This window comes from Ranitomeya variabilis, chromosome 7 (assembly GCF_051348905.1).
Source record: "Ranitomeya variabilis isolate aRanVar5 chromosome 7, aRanVar5.hap1, whole genome shotgun sequence".
Classification (NCBI taxonomy): domain Eukaryota; kingdom Metazoa; phylum Chordata; class Amphibia; order Anura; family Dendrobatidae; genus Ranitomeya; species Ranitomeya variabilis.
This window is the reverse complement of record NC_135238.1, coordinates 230,335,327-230,354,931: the sequence shown is the minus strand read 5'-3', so window position 1 is coordinate 230,354,931 and position 19,605 is coordinate 230,335,327. Positions and strand designations below refer to the sequence as shown.

Here is a 19,605-nt window from a genome sequence, read left to right as displayed (position 1 = left end):
CTTCTCTGATCGTTCTGCTCCTGGTTTTGGGTTACAAATACTGATGTAAAATACTGACCAAATACTGAACCCCTGAACATGGCCTTAAAGGGGCATTCCAATCTACAGATAAGTGGACATGTACCCCTTAAATAAGTGTCTGCTCGCTGCTACCACTAGGGGGCGTTTGTATACACTACTATATGAATTCTACTGACCTGGGCAGAAGATCGCCCCCCAGTGGTTAATCAGGAAACAGAACATCCCGTCTGCGTTGCCCCTCTGGGGTGGAGACCCCTGCTCACCGTTATGGAGATGTCTTGTGTATTGTCCAGCACTACGTAGCTCACACACTGATCGTCCTCGCATATGGAGTGGAAGCTCAGCGTCAGTAACGGCAGCTCCTGTTCTTCCCCCTGTATAATAACAGATCACGAGACGTTCACCTCTACGTAAAGCAGCGCTCCTCCAGAAGGGAGAACGCTCTCTTGTGCCATCCTGCAAGTCGCTGTGCGCACGAGGTCCCCACCTCCAATAGGAGGCGCTAGAGGCAGATTCCCTCCTTCTGGAGGAGCCACATCTGCAGGCGTCTCCCCACCCAGCATTCCCTGCCAGACTCGTATCTCGGCTCCATCTCCTCCACCAGGGTCCGTGCCCCCCGCGCATCATGTACTCACGTTCCAAGCCCACGGTGTGGCTGTCGTCTTGATGTCCCGCAGGCAGCGCAGCTCTCTCCTGACCAGCACCCGGCCGCGCTGCAGATCGATTTCTAGGAGCGACTGTCGGGTTATGCGAAGGAAGACCCATGGCCAGTCGGGGTCACGCGGCTGCCCATCCGCCAAAGGGCACACAGTAACTGGGGAGCACAGGGCATCTGGGGGGAAATCAGGTCACATGAAACGAAAATCTAATACCTATTGGTGAGGAGCCGGACACACCCCCTGCCGGGAGGCAAAAAGAGCCCAAACACCCCTTGCCCAGAGGCAAAAAAAGAGTCCCGACACCCCCCTGCTGGGAGGCAAAAGAGCCCAAACTCCTCCCTGGTGGCAAAAAAGCCCAAACTTCCCGCTTGGTGGCAAAGAGTCTGAACCCTCCCCCATTGGTCCTGGTGGGACAGAGTCCTAGATGTTGGCATTTATCTGTTCTGCATGTCTCACCTTCTATAACATCCTCCTGTTCCTCCTGCTTCATGCTGGACTCCTGCGTCCGCCATAGTCCATCTTCCAGAGCGTCCTCGATCCTTTCTATTAACCTATCGGCGTCTTCCGTGGCGGCGGCCCCAGGGCTGGGCTGCTTCTCCGGGCTGGGGGTTGAGGTCTCAGTGGATGCGTTGTCCGTTACGACAGATGGTTGCAGAATGGCCGGAGATGTCAGGGCCACATTGAACAGGGGAGAGCGTCTGACAGGGGCCGGACTGTCCTTCATGGGGTCGTCTTTCCTGAGCTCATCCTCCAGGTGCGGCCGGTACTGCAGCCAGTCCACGCCGAACTGCTCCCGAAAACTGTCTGTGCGCTCAATGTCCTTCTGGTGCTGCAGGATGGATGCTGGAAAGGAAGACAAAAGCCTTAGTGGACGTCAGGAAAAAAGTCAAAACAACTGCACCATCAGGACACAGTTACAATCTATGACCGGAAACAAGCAGCCATGTCTGTGATCCAGAAAAACAAAATCCTGAAAACAAGGCTTGGACATAAAGTAGCACCGAGGTCACCAAGTGACCGGCCGACGGCCAACTGTGCCATAAAAGAGGCCAAAAGCGCCGCTTATCTCTGGGAGGCCAGAATCAGGAGACGATCACAGAATGGTGCAATGTATAGATGGTGGGCTCAAGAGGTCCCCTAAGAGGACTAAAAAATAAAAAAAAAAGTTTAAGCTTTTTTCAGTTCAAATAAAAATAAATAATGATATTAGGTGTCACCACAGCCATAAAAAAAAGTTGTAACTATAAAATATATCAAAAGTACTTTAAAAAAACTAAACAAAAAAAAGAACATTTCCAGATTTGCAGTTTTTCAGTCAACACTTAAAAAAACAAAAAAAAAAAAAAAACAAACAAAACACTGTACATATCCCAAGATTGTATCAATAAAAACTACAGCTTGACACAAAAAAAACCCTACAGGTATTGGAATATATCGATTTTTTTTTTTTTTTTTTAAATAGATTGCCATATTTAAAAAAAAAGAAAGAAAAAAAAAAAAGTTGTATTGCTTTTGTTTTTTTTGCGCAATTATTATTTCCCTTCCACATGGTAAGGCGAGTGATATTCAAAACTACGGCAGATGAATAATACAAACCCTCGAATGGCTGTCAATGGAATAATAAAAAACGTTTTGTTTTTTTTAAAACACTTGGAATAAAAAAAAAAAAAAAAAAGACATTGGCCAGTCATGAAGAGGTTAACAACTTGTTTGTAAGGTTCACAATAATTATTGTGTCTGTGGCCAGAACCGGCAAAACTTTTTTTTTTTTTTATTTTGTGCACATTCCAGGCACCAGAGGGCACAGATCAGGCGGAGTCTGTGGGTGGCGCTCACCGGTGGCCGGTTCTCTCCGCTGCTCACACTCACTGTCGCTGCGCTCAGAGATACTCGCTCTGCGGACTTTAACCTGTCAAATCCAAGAAGAAGAAAAAAAAAAAAATGCCAAAGTTAGTGGGGTCATCCAGTAGAAAACAAACAAAATAAAGTTATAAGGCTGCCCTCGTGTTTTACTTTGTTTGTTTTGAGCCAGCATCCATGTGACCGCTGCAGCCAATCAGTGTAGTGTAGATTTTTTAACCCCTTAATGTAAATGTACAGCAGCCGTGCGCCATCACTTTATGGAGCGGAGGTTACATGGCCGGCACCCAACAGTAAGAAATGGCGAGTCGGCTCCCATCACAGCAGCTCAACAGATATATATATATATATATATATATATATATACACACACACACACACACACACAGTATATTACAAAAGTGAGTACACCCCTGACATTTTTGTAAATATTTATTCTATCTTTTCATGAGTTCATGAGTCAGCACCGCAGATCTCCCCCTGTGATACAATGTATCAGTGTGGAATTGTCCTCTACATAACCCATCACACAGTCAGTAATGTCTAAACCACTGGCAACAAAAGTGAGTACACCCCTAGGTGAAAATGGCTAAATTGTGCCCAAGTAGCCATGTCCCCTCCCCGGTGTCATGTGACTCGTTAGCGGTACCAGATCTCCGTGTGAGTGGGGAGCAGGGGTGTTACATTGTCACATTGTGTCATCGCTCTCACACTCTTATATCAGCGTCTGGAGTCATCACGGCTCCTCCTGGGAAAGAACGCCCTGAGGATCGGAAAAAAGAGAATTGCTGCTCTACACAAAGATGGCCGAGGATATAAGAAGAAGATCGCCGGCACCCTGACGCGGCCAAGAGCATACAACTGTGTAACAAGACAGGGTCCACTCAGAACCGGCCTCACCATGGACGACCACCATGCCGGATGTGGAGGGGCTACAGTTCACTGAGGGAACCATGAATGTCTGCATGTACTGTTACATACTGAAGCAAAGCATTGTCCCCACTCTTCTAGAACTAGGCCACAGGACAGTACTCTAACATGATAACAACCCCAAACACCTTCAAGACCACCACTGCCTTGTGAAGAAACTGGACCGGCCAAGCATGTCTCCAGACCTAAACCTTAGTGAGCATCTGTGGGACATCCTCAAAAAGAAGGTGGAGGAGAGCAAGCAAGTCAGCAAGCAAGCAAGTCTCCAGAATCCACCAGCTCCGGGATGTCATCATGGAAGACCATTCCAGTGGCAACCTGTGAAGTTCTAGTGACCTCCATGCCCAAGAGAGGATAAGGCAGTGCAGGAAAAGAATGGTGGCCACACAAAATATTGACACTTTGGGCAGTATTTGACCATTTTCACTTAGGGGTGTACTCACTAGTGTTGCCAGCACTTTAGACATTAATGGCTGTATGTTGGGTTATTTACATGACACCACATTCACACTGTTCTACAAGCTGCACACTGATACATTGTATCAGAGGGCCAGATCTGCAGTGGTGTCCCATGAAAAAAATACAATAAATATTAACAAAAATTTGGAGGGGTGTACTCACTTTTGTGAGAGTCTATCTATACCCTGCTCAAAAAAATAAAGAGAACACTTTAAAACAACAGAATCTAACTCCAAGTTAAATCAAACTTCTGTGAAATCAAACTGTCCACTTAGGAAGCAACACTGTGACAATCACTTTCACATGCTGTTGTGCAAATGGAGTAGACAACAGATGGAAATTATTGGCAATTATCCAGACACCCTCAATAAAGGAGTGGTTCTGCAGGTGGGGACCACAGACCACATCTCAGTACCAATGCTTTCTGGCTGATGTTTTGGTCACTTTAGAATGTTGGTTGTGCTTTCACACTCGTGGTAGCATGAGACGGACTCTACAACCCACACAAGTGGCTCAGGTAGTGCAGCTCATCCAGGATGGCACATCAATGCAGGACTGCTTCAGCCTTTGTGCAAGGAGGAACAGGAGGAGCACTGCCAGAGCCCTGCAAAATGACCTCCAGCAGGCCACAAGTGTGCATGTATCTGCACAAATGGTCAGAAACCGACTCTATGAGGAAGGTCTGAGTGCCCGACGTCCACAGATGGGGGTTGTGCTCACAGTCCAACACCGTGCAGGATGCTTGGCATTTGCCACAGAACACCAGGATTGGCAAATTCGCCACTGGCGCCCTGTGCTCTTCACAGATGAAAGCAGGTTCACACTGAGCACGTGACAGAGTCTGGAGACCCCGTGGAGAGCGATCTGCTGCCTGCAACATCCTTCAGCATGACCAGTTTGGCAGTGGGTCAGTAATGGTGTGGGGTGGCATTTCTTTGGAGGGCCGCACAGCCCTCCCTCTGCTCGCCAGAGGTAGCCTGACTGCCATTAGGTACCGAGATGAGACCTTCAGACCCCTAGTGAGACCATATGCTGGTGCGGTTGGCCCTGGGTTCCTCCTAATGCAGGACAATGCCAGACCTCATGTGGCTGGAGTGTGTCAGCAGTTCCTGCATGATGAAGGCATTGAAGCTATGGACTGGCCCGCCCGTTCCCCAGACCTGAATCCAATTGAACACATCTGGGACATCATGTCTCGCTCCATCCACCAATGTCACGTTGCACCACAGACTGTCCAGGAGTTGGCGGATGCTTTAGTCCAGGTCTGGGAGGAGATCCCTCAGGAGACCATCCGCCGCCTCATCAGGAGCATGCCCAGGCGTTGTAGGGAGATCATACAGGCACGTGGAGGCCACACACACTACGGAGCATCATTTCCTTGTCATGAGGCATTTCCACTGAAGTTGGATCAGCCTGTAATTTCATTTTCCACTTTGATTTTGAGCATCATTCCAACTCCAGACCTCAGTGGGATATTAGTTGTGATTTACGTTGATCATTTTTAGGTTTTATTGTTCTCAACACATTCCACTATGTAATCAATAAAGATTTACAACTGGAATATTTCATTCAGTGATATCTAGGATGTGGGATTTTAGTGTTCCCTTTATTTTTTTGAGTGTATGTGTATAATATATATTTTATTTACATATCATTACATTTCATTGAGCACAAAATTGCACAAACTGGTACAATAAGAAAATATTGTCCCATACAGTGACCAGTCAAGTTGGGGGGGGGACCCACAAAAACCGAAAATGTCAGTTCAGCACACAACAAACAAGCCATAACACAGCTCCTTCGAGTCGACAGAAAAAAAAAAAAAAAAACAATTTACGAGCCTCAAAATGTTTTTCTTTTACAGAATTCAGAAATTTTTTACGTTATTAAAAAAAATTTTTTTTTTATATTTAGATATAGAAAATTTTTTTTTTAATAACGTAAAAAATTTCTGAATTCTGTAAAAGAAAAACATTTTGAGGCTCGTAAATTTTTTTTTTTTTTTTTTTTTCTGTCGACTCGAAGGAGCTGTGTTATGGCTTGTTTGTTGTGTGCTGAACTGACATTTTTGGTTTTTGTGGGTTTTTTTTTTCTCGTTACACCATTTAGTGATCAGGTTAATTCTTTTTTTATATTGATAGATCGGGCAATTCTGAATGATTGATTTTTTATTTATTTTGAATGGGGCAAAAGGGGGGGTGATATGAATTTTTAGGCTATGTGCACATCTTGCGGATCGCAGCAGTTTTCCATGCGGTATACAGTACCATGTAAACATATGGAAAACCAAATCTGCAGTGCACATGGTGCGGAAAATACCGCGTGGAAACGCTGCGTTGTATTTTTCGCAGCATGTCAATTCTTTGTGCGGATTCCGCAGCGGTTTACACCTGTTCCTTTATAGGAATCGGCTGGGGTAAAATCACAGGTGAAATCTGCACAAAAAACGCGGGTAATCCGCAGATTTTTCGAAAACGGTGAGGACAGCTCGTTGCCTAGGAGCCCGACCACCGCTGCCGTCCTGTAAGTGCTGTGCTGCAGCTTGCTGGGATTACTTGGTAACGGCACACTCCAGCCGTCCTGGCCCGCTTCAAATCTGGAAAAAAGCTTGTGACTACTGTCCGGCAGCGGTGGCAAGTCTCCCAAACAACCAGATATAAACAAGAAAGTGTGAACATCTGAAGTTCGGCTGCAGATCTGAGTATTCAGTAAATTACACGATTTCTGGGGCAGAGCTGCTAAATTAATCTATGAAGGGATTAACCCTTTAGGCAATTTTTCAAATCTATTGTCTACACAGACAGCGGCACATTGTGAGACCGCTCCCGAGCACAGAGCCGGGTGAAGACCCCCGACAATGACCTGTGTGTTACACCTGAGTGTGTGGCCCACCTTGGACTTCTTCCGTGGGATGCGCCTCCTGGCGGCCCGCTCCGGAGCAGAGCAGCTGTCCGTCAGATCTCCGGTGCAGGAACTTTCTGTTGCTGAATTACACGGCTGAGGAATGACGATCCTCTCTCTGAACACGGGTGTCGTCTGCAGGGGGACAAGATCATCATGAAAGGGTTAAAGGCGTTCTCTGCCAAAATGAGGATAAAGAGAGAGACAGTCATCCTGCACCCTGCTCCAGCGGCCTCTGTCGGGTCACCGACCACCACTGACCTGACCGCTGCGGCCACTCCTGAGCAGGGTGCACAGGTGACTATCATCTGGGTGGAGAAACCCTTCAAGTCTCAGCATTTTACATCCACATGAACACAGGGCTGATTATTATTGCGCTTGCATCATGAAAGTAATATAAGCAAAGAGCTACAATGCAAAGCATGGGGGACAGACCAAGCTCCATATAGCAAAGAAACAAAGCTGATCTCACCATTATCTCCAGTACGGACAGCGGCATCCCATCTAGTACAACCTGACAGCGAAAGAGAGATGATGAGCGTAAAACCTATGCAGTCATGAAAACACAGACGTCTCCTGAGCCATCACTCACCTTGTCCGAGGCTTTAGGTGACAGATACTGGGCGGCGAACATCCGATAATCCTTATTAAAACATAAGGGATTCCCCTTCAGGAACAGCTGTGAATACAGACACCAATGAGAATATGGAATGTCCCTTTAAATGAAAGAATTCTGTCTGCAGCCACCACTAGGGGGAGCTCCCTGTATACATAGATACATGATAAGATCCTGTCTGCAGTCACCACTAGGGGGAGCTCCCTGTACACAGAGATACATGATAAGATCCTGTCTGCAGTCACCACTAGGGGGAGCTCCCTGTATACAGAGATACATGATAACATCCTGTCTGCAGCCACCACTAGGGGGAGCTCCCTGTATACAGAGATATATGATAAGATCCTGTCTGCAGCCACCACTAGGGGGAGCTCCCTGTATACAGAGATATATGATAAGATCCTGTCTGCAGCCACCACTAGGGGGAGCTCCCTGTATACAGAGATATATGATAAGATCCTGTCTGCAGCCACCACTAAGGGGAGCTCCCTGTATACAGAGATACATAATAATATTCTGTCTGCAGCCACCACTAGGGGGAGCTCCCTGTATACAGAGATACATGATAAGATCCTGTCTGCAGCCACCACTAAGGGGAGCTCCCTGTATACAGAGATACATAATAATATCCTGTCTGCAGCCACCACTAAGGGGAGCTCCCTGTATACAGAGATACATAAGATCCTGTCTGCAGCCACCACTAGGGGGAGCTCCCTGTATACATAGATACGTGATAAGAGCCTGTCTGCAGCCACCACTAGGGGGAGCTCCCTGTATACAGAGATACATGATAAGATCCTGTCTGCAGCCACCACTAGGGGGAGCTCCCTGTATACAGAGATACATGATAAGATTCTGTCTGCAGCCACCACTAGGGGGAGCTCCCTGTATACAGAGATACAGGATAAGATCCTGTCTGCAGCCACCACTAGAGGGAGCTCCCTGTATACAGAGATACATGATAAGATCCTGTCTGCAGCCACCACTAGGGGGAGCTCCCTGTATACAGAGATATATGATAAGATCCTGTCTGCAGCCACCACTAGGGGGAGCTCCCTGTATACAGAGATACATGATAAGATCCTGTCTGCAGTCACCACTAGGGGGAGCTCCCTGTATACATAGATACGTGATAAGAGCCTGTCTGCAGCCACCACTAGGGGGAGCTCCCTGTATACAGAGATACAAGATAAGATCCTGTCTGCAGCCACCACTAGGGGGAGCTCCCTGTATACATAGATACGTGATAAGAGCCTGTCTGCAGCCACCACTAGGGGGAGCTCCCTGTATACAGAGATACAAGATAAGATCCTGTCTGCAGCCGCCACTAGGGGGAGCTCCCTGTAAACAGAGATACATGATAAGATCCTGTCTGCAGCCACCACTAGGGGGAGCTCCCTGTATACAGAGATACATGATAAGATCCTGTCTGCAGCCACCACTAGGGGGAGCTCCCTGTATACAGAGATACAGGATAAGATCCTGTCTGCAGCCACCACTAGGGGGAGCTCCCTGTATACAGAGACACATGATAAGATCCTGTCTGCAGCCACCACTAGGGGGAGCTCCCTGTATACAGAGATACATGATAAGATCCTGTCTGCAGCCACCACTAGGGGGAGCTCCCCGTATACAGAGATACAGGATAAGATCCTGTCTGCAGCCACCACTAGGGGGAGCTCCCTGTATACAGAGCCATGATACCCCTATGGTAAGTAACCTGCAAATGGATTTATATGACTCCATTTAACCTCTTCTAATACTATGTTGCACATTCACCATGAAATTACAGTGTGGGGTTTACACGACCTCAGCACCTGCTTACTGCAGACACAAGTTATGTTCGGGGTCAGCCTATAAACCATTTAGAGGCTTGTAACACCCAACAGGGAAGAGATGGCGAGTTAAACCTGATTTTGCAGTTTTTTTTCCCCCATTTTGCTGTGTCGCTCCATTACGGGGATATTCACATTTCTTTCTTTTGGAGTGCAGTATGTGAAATCTCTGCGGGGCATTTCTTAGGACCCTTCTCTGGGGGCGCACGCTTTCACCTCTCCCAGACGCTGTCAGTCACAGCTTGGTCGTGTCTCAGACTGATAAATTAGATGCTCAGCTGTGTAGCAACTTTAGAAATAGTCTTAGTAATAAATCTACCGTTTTGGGTTTACAGCTCTCATGCTGACCTATGAATCTTCATATTTACAAACAAATCCTGACTAATGTATCCAGGAGATAATATGCAGATGTGTAACAATAGCTAAGACTTCCCTTCAATCAGGTTTGTAAGACCAGAGGTAGCAGGATAATGACCCTTCAATATGGCGGCAATAAGCGGATATTACCGTCCTGAGGTTTTTCAGCGGAGCCAGTCCTGTGAGCTGCGAGTGCTCCGCCAGAAGGTTGTAGGACAGGTCCAGGTGCCGCAGGTTGCGCAGACGTTCTAGTCCTAGCGAGAAAAAAAACATCACAATAAAAAACAAGCTCCGCTGTAAAACCGCGCAGTGTAGCAGCCGTACACGCACTGACCGCTGGTGCTGGACAGGAGGTTGTGCTGCAGGATCAGGGTGTGCAGCTGTGCCGAGGACGAGACGCTCAGCTCCGGGACGGACGTCAGAGAGTTGTAACTAAGGGTCAGGATCTGGAGCTCTGTGAGAACCTGCAAAGGAGAACAGTGAGTGGCGAGCAAGATGGCACCTGACCCCACCGATGGTACAAGAAGGTAAGAGGTCACACCTTCAAGTAGGAGCCGCAGTCTTTAAGGAAATTATGGCTCAGGTCCAAGACCCTCAGACTGTTCAATAAGTCCTGGCGGAAAAAAAAAAGGCATCAATCTAACATGTGTCTGACAGCCACCACTAGGGGGAGCTCCCCGTATACAGAGATACATGGTAAGGTCCTGTCTGCAGCCACCACTAGGGGGAGCTCCCTGTATACAGAGATACATGATAAGATCCTGTCTGCAGCCACCACTAGGGGGAGCTCCCTGTATACAGAGATACACGATAAGATCCTGTCTGCAGCCACCACTAGGGGGCATTTACCGTTAAGGGTTAAATATCTTTATCTAGTTATAGATTGGACTTTTACAGATGAGGCAAAATCTAAATTGATTTTCGTTTTGTTTTGTTTTTAAAAAGGGAGATGCAAATTTTTATTTATTTATTATTTTTTTTTACATTTTCAGATTTTTTTAATAACTTTTTTTTTTTTTTTTTTTTTTTTTTTTTTGAGCCTGTGATTGTTTTAATTGCTCACACTATAAACACTACAGTATTGCAGTAAGTGCATAAAATGAGGTCTCCTATGAAGCCCGGCCAAGTTCTGGGTCCAGGGAACCCGAATACTTCTAACTGCTGGGGGTTTGTTACAATAGTTTCCAGCCTCTGCTACAATGTATCAGTGCAGATAACATGCGTCTGTCTGCAGCTCCAGAATTAGGTCCTTATATATTTACAGCCTGTGGATATGAGCAAGCAGCTATATGGCACACGGGGTGTATGAAGAAACTGCAGACGGCTGCAACACACAGTTATGGAAATACAACGGTCTGCAAGAGAAGGTCGGCTGATCAGGAGGATGTGTGAAATGGCCTCTTATCTGACCGCACGTGTACGGCTCCTTCCTCCCCACACATGGAGGCTCAGCTCAGCGGAGCGTGCCTGTGTCCGGAGAGGGGGTCGCCCAATACTTCCCCATCCTGCTCAATCCCGGCCTCAGCACAGAGAACGGCGAGTCACATGTGGGACCGTAGGTGGTCCGACAGCTCAGACATCCCCCATATATACCCCCCCGGGGCGCTCACCAGGGACTGGTCCAAACTGTGGATCCTGTTGTGGCTGAAATCCAGAGTGTGAAGCTCCAACCACGGCAACGCGGAGCTCAGATCCCCGCCGCAGAGAGAGATCACCTCCTGCAGGGAGAAAACCACAGAAAAGGTGGCCGAAACATGGAGGGAAGGTCTAACCTCCCACCACCACCACCACCCCCCCCAGGGGGTCTGACCACCCACTATAACCCCGCTGCCCCCCCCCCAGGGGGTCTAACCTCCCACCACCACCCTGCACCCCCTAAGGGTCTAACCTCCCACCACCACCACCCCCCAGGGGGTCTGACCTCCCACTATAACCCCGCTGCCCCCCTGTGGGTCTAACCTCCCACCACTACCGTGCACCCCCTAAGGGTCTAAGCTCCAGCCCCTCGTTCCTTCTAACTTCTGGTCGCTCATCCCCCCCCCCCCTACAAAACTAGTCATGCCCTCCTATATGTACAGTATACGATTCACCACTTACCTCCAAGCTGGAGACGCAGCGAGAACAGATGAGAATCTCGAGCTGTGAATAGACCCCTCGGAGGCCGCGCAGGCAGTGTGGGGGGAGGCATCGCAACTGCGGGAAGGAAAAAATAAATAAATAAAAAACTAGGCAAAAGGATCAAACACTGATAATAGAACTGTATACGAAAAGCTTGTGAGCTCCACCTAGTGGTGACTGCAGGAAACCAGGACCTTGTGCCCACGCAGGTCAGAAAAACAGAACCCGACTGCTGTGCAGAAACCTATCGGCACAAGCAGCTGCAAGGCGGCATTTACTTCTATCTCGTGCATGAGTTTGGGATAGGGGGACCGTGATGCCGATGCCACTCTGCGCCTCTCATAGGTAGCGCTATTTAAGATGCAAAGCAAAAGGTCTAATTGAGCAACAATAAGACCAGACAGGTGCCGGATTACCAGACATCACAAACCACTGGACATTACACTGTGCAGGAGAGAACAGTCCGGAATACAAGTCAGACTTTTACTGCATTTTCGGGGGAAAATGCTCATGATGCCACCACCAGGCTGTGAGAGGGTATTACACCATTGTCTTAATAAATAAATAATAATCTTTATTTTTATATAGCGCTAACATATTACGCAGCGCTTTACAGTTTGTACACATTATCATCTCTGTCCCCAATGGGGCTCACAATCTAAATTCCCTATCAGTATGTCTTTGGAATGTGGGAGGAAACCGGAGTGCCCGGAGGAAACCCACGCAGACACGGAGAGAACATACAAACTCTTTGCAGATGTTGTCCAAGGTGGGATTAGAACCCAGGACTCCAGCGCTGCAAGGCTGCTGTGCTAACCACTTACACATTTCTGACTATAATTCTCACCTCCAAATATCGTAACGACTTAAAAGGAAAAATATTCACATCACACGGGAGACGACAGTCCGGAGGGTGAACAATCTGCAAAAATAAGAGACCAACACAAAAGTGATGATTCTGGACAATGTGCCTCCTCGTCCCCCCGGTGATCTCTCACAGGGTCCGGTTTGCAGTCACAGCGATTGCACAAGATGAAGCTCTGCACAATCAGTGAGGAAATAAATCATGGGAGGAACCAACCGTCAGGGAAGGAGATTTCTGCAACACATCGAGCAGGAACTGGGCCTGCAGGACGGGGATGTTGTCGGTTGGGTGAGCGGGAAGCGCCTGGAACCCAATTCCCGGGCCGCGAGGAAACAGCTGTTCGTACAGGCGAGTGACGAGTTGTAGGCACGGGGTGAAGAGAGACAGGACATGGCTGCCGTCCAGCACGGTGTCCCCTGGGAAAAACAGGAGGACATTAATGACTGATGCACAGGAACTAAATGTATTCTGACACCTGCAGCGCACCCCACCCAGGGACCCCAGAGCCACCCTGCATGGAGACTCTGGACCACCAAAGACCATACCCATCCATGGACCCCCAGATCAACCCTGAATAGAGATCAGGACCACCCTATCTCCAGCAGTCCATCCAACCCAGAGACCTCCAGGGCCAACAAGCATGGAGACTCTAGACTCCATCCAGACCCCCCAGAGTTCATCCCATCCACACTATCTGCAGAATGAGCACAGCTCCACCATCTAGGCGACCACCAGAGCCTGCACCACGCTGCCTGTGACCACATCCCGCACCATTGCCCCAGTGCACACCAGAGCCCGCACCACGCTGCCTGTGACCACGTCCCGCAGCATTGCCCCAGTGCACACCAGAGCCCGCACCCTACTGCCTGTGACCACATCCCACACCACTGCCCGGGACTGCACCACGCTGCCTGTGACCACATCGTGCCCCATTGCCCCAGTGCACACCAGAGCCCGCCCCACGCTGCCTGTGACCACATCCCGCACCATTGCCCCAGTGCACACCAGAGCCCGCACCACGCTGCCTGTGACCACGTCCCACACCATTGCCCACCAGAGCCCGCCCCACGCTGCCTGTGACCACATCCCGCACCATTGCCCGGGACCGCACCACGCTGCCTGTGACCACATCCCGCACCATTGCCCCAGTGCACACCAGAGCCCGCACCACGCTGCCTGTGACCACATCGTGCCCCATTGGCCGGGCGCACACCTGTCCAGTATTTGCACCTACCATGGTCCTGCAGTAGCTGAGTGATGCTGTGCACCATGGACTCCGGAGTCTCTGTCTGCATGTACCTGAAAAACTGGGATTAAATTGTGCTTCGTGTGAAAAGGAATGAACAGAAATAGTCTGCTAAATAAAAAATAAAAAAAAAGGTCAAATGACGAAACACCAGTGAAAATTGTTCCTTCCTCTGGATGAGCCGGATTATTCCAAACAGTTGACAGTATACAGAATAACTTACTGATCACTGGGGTCTGACTGCAATCGTAAGGCCGGGGTCACACTTGCAAGTGCAATGTGAGAAACTCATGCATCAATGCCGCCGGCACTCGGGACCGGAGCGTTCAGCGGTATGTATTTCTATGCAGCCGCACGCTCCGGTCTGAACCGCCGGCGGCATTGATGCACGAGTTTCTCACATTGCACTTGCAAGTGTGACCCCGACCTAAGGAAGGGGCTCTGGACCCAGCTCCGCAGCACCAAGCTGTGAGGAGCAGAGATGTATGCGCGGCCTCCGCTCCATTCATTGCCTATATGACTGCTGGAAATAGCGCTGTACTCGGCAGTCCCATAGACAATGGCTGGTCGGAGGTCCCGCATGCACCTCTGCTCCTCATAGGGCTGTGGAGACCCTTTTTTGGGATACCATTACCAACCATTGGGCTACCCAGAGATCAGGAGGTTACACCCCCCCCCCCCTAGATATCAGATAAAATGTTATTCCCAAGATATTGAGTTATTACAGCAAATACTAAGGAGTTTTCTGAGTTCTGCTGGTGCCGAAAATGCAAAAGTGATTCAGCTATATAATCCCTTTAAGTTTCGGTTCCAAACCTCCAATCCCCCCACGCTGCACAGTGACGTCCTATATACCCCACATGACCGCTGCAGCCCTGGCTTTAGAAGCAAACTGGACAAGACCTCCAGTGATTGGCTGCAGCGGTCCTGTAAGGTGTATAGGACATCACTGAGCAGCAGGAGGGTAAACAGGGGATGCGCTTGGGTGAGAATCACTTTGTTTTTGCCATTTCAGTCCAGGTTTTGATGATTCTCTAGCACTCAGGAAGCGCTTTTACATTTGCTGCAGATCTCCGATTGCTGTCAGTGAATAGCTTAAAAAAAAAAAAAAAAAAAAAAAAAAACAACTGCGGTTTTGCTACTATTACATCCAGATTACTGACTGATACATTGTAACAAACTACCAGGACAGGAGAGAAATACAGCAGCTACTGAGAGGAGTCTGGTAGACAATAGTATCACTGCTTGCAGGCAATGAATAGGAACCTTGTGTGCAGACAGATGAGGAGCGGCTATGGCGTGTCCCCCCATCTGGGAGCAGAGACCCTGCGGCTATGACGTGTCCCCCCATCTAGGAGCAGAGACCCCGCGGCTATGACGTGTCCCCCCCCCATCTAGGAGCAGAGACCCCGCGGCTATGACGTGTCCCCCCCATCTAGGAGCAGAGACCCCGCGGCTATGACGTGTCCCCCCCATCTAGGAGCAGAGACCCCGCGGCTATGACGTGTCCCCCCCATCTAGGAGCAGAGACCCCGCGGCTATGACGTGTCCCCCCCATCTAGGAGCAGAGACCCCGCGGCTATGACGTGTCCCCCCCATCTAGGAGCAGAGACCCCGGGAGGACGTCTGCAGCCTCGGGATCTATAGGAGGTGGACTCCATTCACTGACAGCAATCAGCAGGGAGTGAGGACAGGGAGCAGCAGATACTGAGGAGCCCGAGACCTTCTATCATTGGGAGATAATTACACGTTGATATTTTTGATGTTTTTTCCTCTTATTTGATGTAAATCCTGATGTTCCCTCACCTGAATATTCCTGTACTATCAGGAGGCCGCTCTGCTCGGGACTGACTGGTAATAATCGGCAGTGATCGGGCAATCGCATCGCACGATCACATGTGCGTCACATCCCAGACAGCTGACACTTTCCACAGCCAGTGACCCCCCCAGACTGATACACTGCTGCCCCCCAGCCAGCTCACCTCACCCGGGGCCGCACGTCGCCTTCTGTCCAGTGATCGCCGGTCACCTGCAGCTTCCTGGTTACTTCTGTCCCCGAAATCCCCCCCTCTGCCCAGCAGCCGCATCACTGACCTGCACTTCCGGCCTCCGCGCCTGCTTATGGGAATGAAGCCAGCAACACTACACCCGCCGCCCACCATCATAGAGCAAGGAAGCGGGAGTACAGAGTGTCTCCTATCTCCTGTCCTGATACCGTAGAGTTGGCTGCCGGAGACCAAAACTGTATATGAACCTCCCAGACATCATAGAGACGCGAGGGGAAGAGAAAGAGCGTCTAGTATCTTGGCCTCTCTCCTGCTCTGCTGAAAGACGTCTCAACACCTCCCAGACGTCATAGAGAGGAAGGAAGAAGAGCCAGAACGGTCATCTTATCCCTTCCCCTGTTGGTTACCATAGAGTTTTTTTTTGGGGGGGGGACTCGTATTTTTGGACTATAAGATTATTCTTGCCATATAGTATCCTGGAAAAACGAGAAAAAAAGAATTCTAAAATGAAATTTATTTTTTTTTAGGTTTTGTTTTTATAGCGTTCATTTAACCCCTTAGTGACAGAGCCAAATTTTTGAAATCTGACCAGTGTCACTTTATGTGGTAATAACTCTGCAACGCTTCAACAAATCCCAGCGATTTTGAGATTGTTTTTTCGTGACACATTATACTTTATGGTAATGGTAAATTTAGGTCAATATGTTTTGTGTTTATTTATAAAAAATATCAAAAATTTGAGAAAAATGTTAAAAAATTAGCAATTTTCTAAATTTGAATGATTATCCCTTTAATCCAGATGGTCATACCACAGCAAACCATTAATAAATAACATTTCCCACATGTCGGCTTTACATCAGGACCATTTTTAAAATGCTATTTTATTAGCATTTTAGGAGGTTTAAAAATGTAGCAGTAATTTTTCATTTTTTCAAGGAAATTTACAAAATTTATTTTTTTAGGGACTTATCCATGTTTGAAGTGACTTTAGGGGTCCTATATATTGAGAAACCCCCAAAAGTTATACCATTTTAAAAACAGCACCCCCTGACATATTGAAAACTGCAGTCACGTAGTTTATTAACCCTTCAGGTGCTTTACAGGAATTAACGCAAAGTGACATGACAGAAATGACAATGTGTATTGTTACCACCTAAATGCATCTAACTTCTGAACAGATTACTACAGCCGTCAGACTCTAGATGTGTAGTGAGCACTTTGAACCCCCAAGTGCTTCCCACTAAATAACGCAGAGCTGTGAAAAATAAAAAATAAAAATTTCCCACAAAAATAAGTTTTTAGCCCCCATTTTATTATTTTCCCAAGGGTAACAGGAGAAATTAGACCCCTAAAGTTGTTGTGCAATTTTTCCTGAGTACGCTTATGCCCCATATGTTTGGGTAAACCACTGTTTGGGCACACGTCGGGGCTCAGAAAGGAGGGAGCACCATTTGAACGCAAGATTGGCTGGAATCAATGGTGGCGCCATGTCGCGGCTGGAGACCCCTAATGTGCCTAAACAGTGGAAACCCCTCAATTCTAACTCCAACACTAACCCCAACACACCCCTACCCTAATCCCAACTGTAGCCATAACCCTAATCACATTCCTAACCCCAACACACCCCTAACCCTAACCACAAGCCTAACCCCAACACACCCCTAATCTTAACCCTATTTCTAACCCTAACCCTAATTCCAACCCTAACTCTAATTCCAACCCTAAGGCTATGTGCCCACGTTGCGGATTCCGCAGCCAAATCCGCACCATGTGCACATAGCCTAATTCTAACCCTAACCCTAGTTCTAACCCTAACCCTAGTGGAAAAATAAAAGTAAATATATTTTCTTTATTTTATTGTCCCTACCTATGGGGGTGATAAAGGGAGTGTTTATTATTTCTTTATTTTGATAGCTGTGATAGAACCTATCACAGCGATCAAAATGTACCTGGAACGAATCTGCCGGCCGGCAGATTCGGAGGGCGTACTGCGCCCGCCATTTTGGAAGATGGCGGCGCCCATGGAGAAGACGGATGGACACCGGAGGTCGGTAAGCATGCGGGGTGGGATCGGACAGCGGGGGGGGTGAGATCGGACTGCGGGGGGAGCGGAGCACAGGACAGGACGGTGGATCGGTGGCAGGGGCAGATCGCGGTCCCCAGCCATGGCCGATGATATTGCAGCATTGGCCATGGCTGGATTGTAATATTTCACCAATTTTCATTGGTGAAATATTACGATTGCTCTGATTGAAAGTGAAACGTTACTTTCAACAGCCAATCAGATCGATCCTAGCAACTGGGGGGGGGCTGAAGTACCACTCCCCCTGTCCCTGCAGGTCGGGTGAAATTACAGTTAACCCTTTCACCCGACCTCCAGGGACGCGATCATTCTTGTGACACAGCTTATGCGTCACAGGTCGGATTGGCACCGACTTTCACAACGCATACGTTGTGTCACAGGTCGGGAAGGGGTTAAAATACATTTCCGAACCTCATTAAAAAAAATTTTTAAAAAAATTGGGTCATTTTCCAGCCTTTGTAACTTTCCCCCGCTGTAGACAGCGACAGCAGTGGGGGAGGACTCGCTTCCTGCGCTCCGAGCTGTCGTTTTTATTGATACCAATTTGGGGCACATGCAACGTTTTAGTCACTATTTAATACAATTTGTGCAATGGAAATTATTTTTTTTTTACTCTCCATCGCGTTTTCACAGGTTGAACCTTTAAGTTCCCCCAAGACACCAGATCTACTTAGATTATTTTTTGTTTTGGAAGATAGTTATTTAAACATTAAAAAAAAAAAAAAAAAAAAAAATTTTTGCGTTATTTTATTCTTAGAATCACTGGATCTATGCACTGCAATACGACAATATTCCTACAGTGTATAAAAGAAATGACGATCTCCAGTGATGGACGCCGGCTGACTGTAGAGCGCTGAGATCACAATCTTATGAAACTCCATCAATAAAGACCCCGACAGTCTAGAATCCCCTGAAAATGAGGGATTAGTAACCTACCATAGCTGTGGAGAAAGCCCCGGACCGCACATCCAAAACTCACACACTGATATGTTGTGAATAAGCAAAAATGTGCAGAACGGAACATTTGGGTCTTGTTTTAACAATCTGATCAGACTGTATGAAGCCGCTGACAGGTCACGGCGAACTTTTAATCGGGTCAATAATACTGATGAGCGAATATACTCGTTACTCGAGATTTCTCGAGCACGCTCGGGGGTCCTCCGAGTATTTTTTAGTGCTCAGAGATTTAGTTTTTCTTGCCGCAGCTGAATGATTTACATCTCTTAGCCAGGATAAGTACATGTGGGGATTCCGTAGCAACCAGGCAATCCCCACATGTACTTATGCTGGCTAACAGATGTAAATCATTCAGCTGCGGCAAGAAAAAATACTCGGAGGTCACCCGAGCGTGCTCGAGAAACCTCGAGTAACTAGTATATCCACTCATCACTAGTCAATAACCTTAGGCGGTGTTCACACGTTGCTTTTTCGCTGCTTATTTTTGCGTGCAGCCAAAACCTGATCTATTGGCAGTAAAAAAAAATAAAAAGCTGCAAACAATTTTTTTATTTTTTTTTACAGCGGTTTTCAGGACCCCAAATTTAGGATTGCTTTCACCATACAAGCATGAGGAATGCAAGGTGTTAGGCCACCGATGCAAGGCAAGACGTAAGTGCAACCATAAAACGTTTTTTGGATAAAAGGGCAAT

At 47.9% G+C, this 19,605-nt stretch overlaps 1 protein-coding gene across 4 annotated transcripts in view; it reads right to left on the bottom strand.

Moving 5' to 3' along the window:
- Positions 1-19,605, bottom strand: part of STK11IP (serine/threonine kinase 11 interacting protein) — a 39,012-nt gene that overhangs the window by 17,346 nt on the left and 2,061 nt on the right. The window contains exons 1-16 of one of the 4 annotated variants that reach the window (XM_077273083.1): positions 15,962-16,044; positions 13,856-13,928; positions 12,838-13,037; positions 12,604-12,678; positions 11,736-11,831; positions 11,249-11,356; positions 10,180-10,251; positions 9,973-10,102; positions 9,789-9,892; positions 7,423-7,509; positions 7,303-7,344; positions 6,822-6,965; positions 2,517-2,589; positions 1,137-1,523; positions 657-853; positions 285-395 (exon numbers count right to left, since the gene is read on the bottom strand). In XM_077273083.1, the coding sequence (XP_077129198.1) occupies positions 285-395; positions 657-853; positions 1,137-1,523; positions 2,517-2,589; positions 6,822-6,965; positions 7,303-7,344; positions 7,423-7,509; positions 9,789-9,892; positions 9,973-10,102; positions 10,180-10,251; positions 11,249-11,356; positions 11,736-11,831; positions 12,604-12,678; positions 12,838-13,037; positions 13,856-13,916 (1,887 nt within the window). In that variant the 5' untranslated portion in view covers positions 13,917-13,928; positions 15,962-16,044. Of the gene's footprint in view, positions 1-284; positions 396-656; positions 854-1,136; positions 1,524-2,516; positions 2,590-6,821; positions 6,966-7,302; positions 7,345-7,422; positions 7,510-9,788; positions 9,893-9,972; positions 10,103-10,179; positions 10,252-11,248; positions 11,357-11,735; positions 11,832-12,603; positions 12,679-12,837; positions 13,038-13,855; positions 13,929-15,673; positions 15,776-15,849; positions 16,045-19,605 lie in introns of those variants that run through there. The other 3 variants (XM_077273081.1, XM_077273084.1, XM_077273082.1) reach the window with 3 other exon arrangements.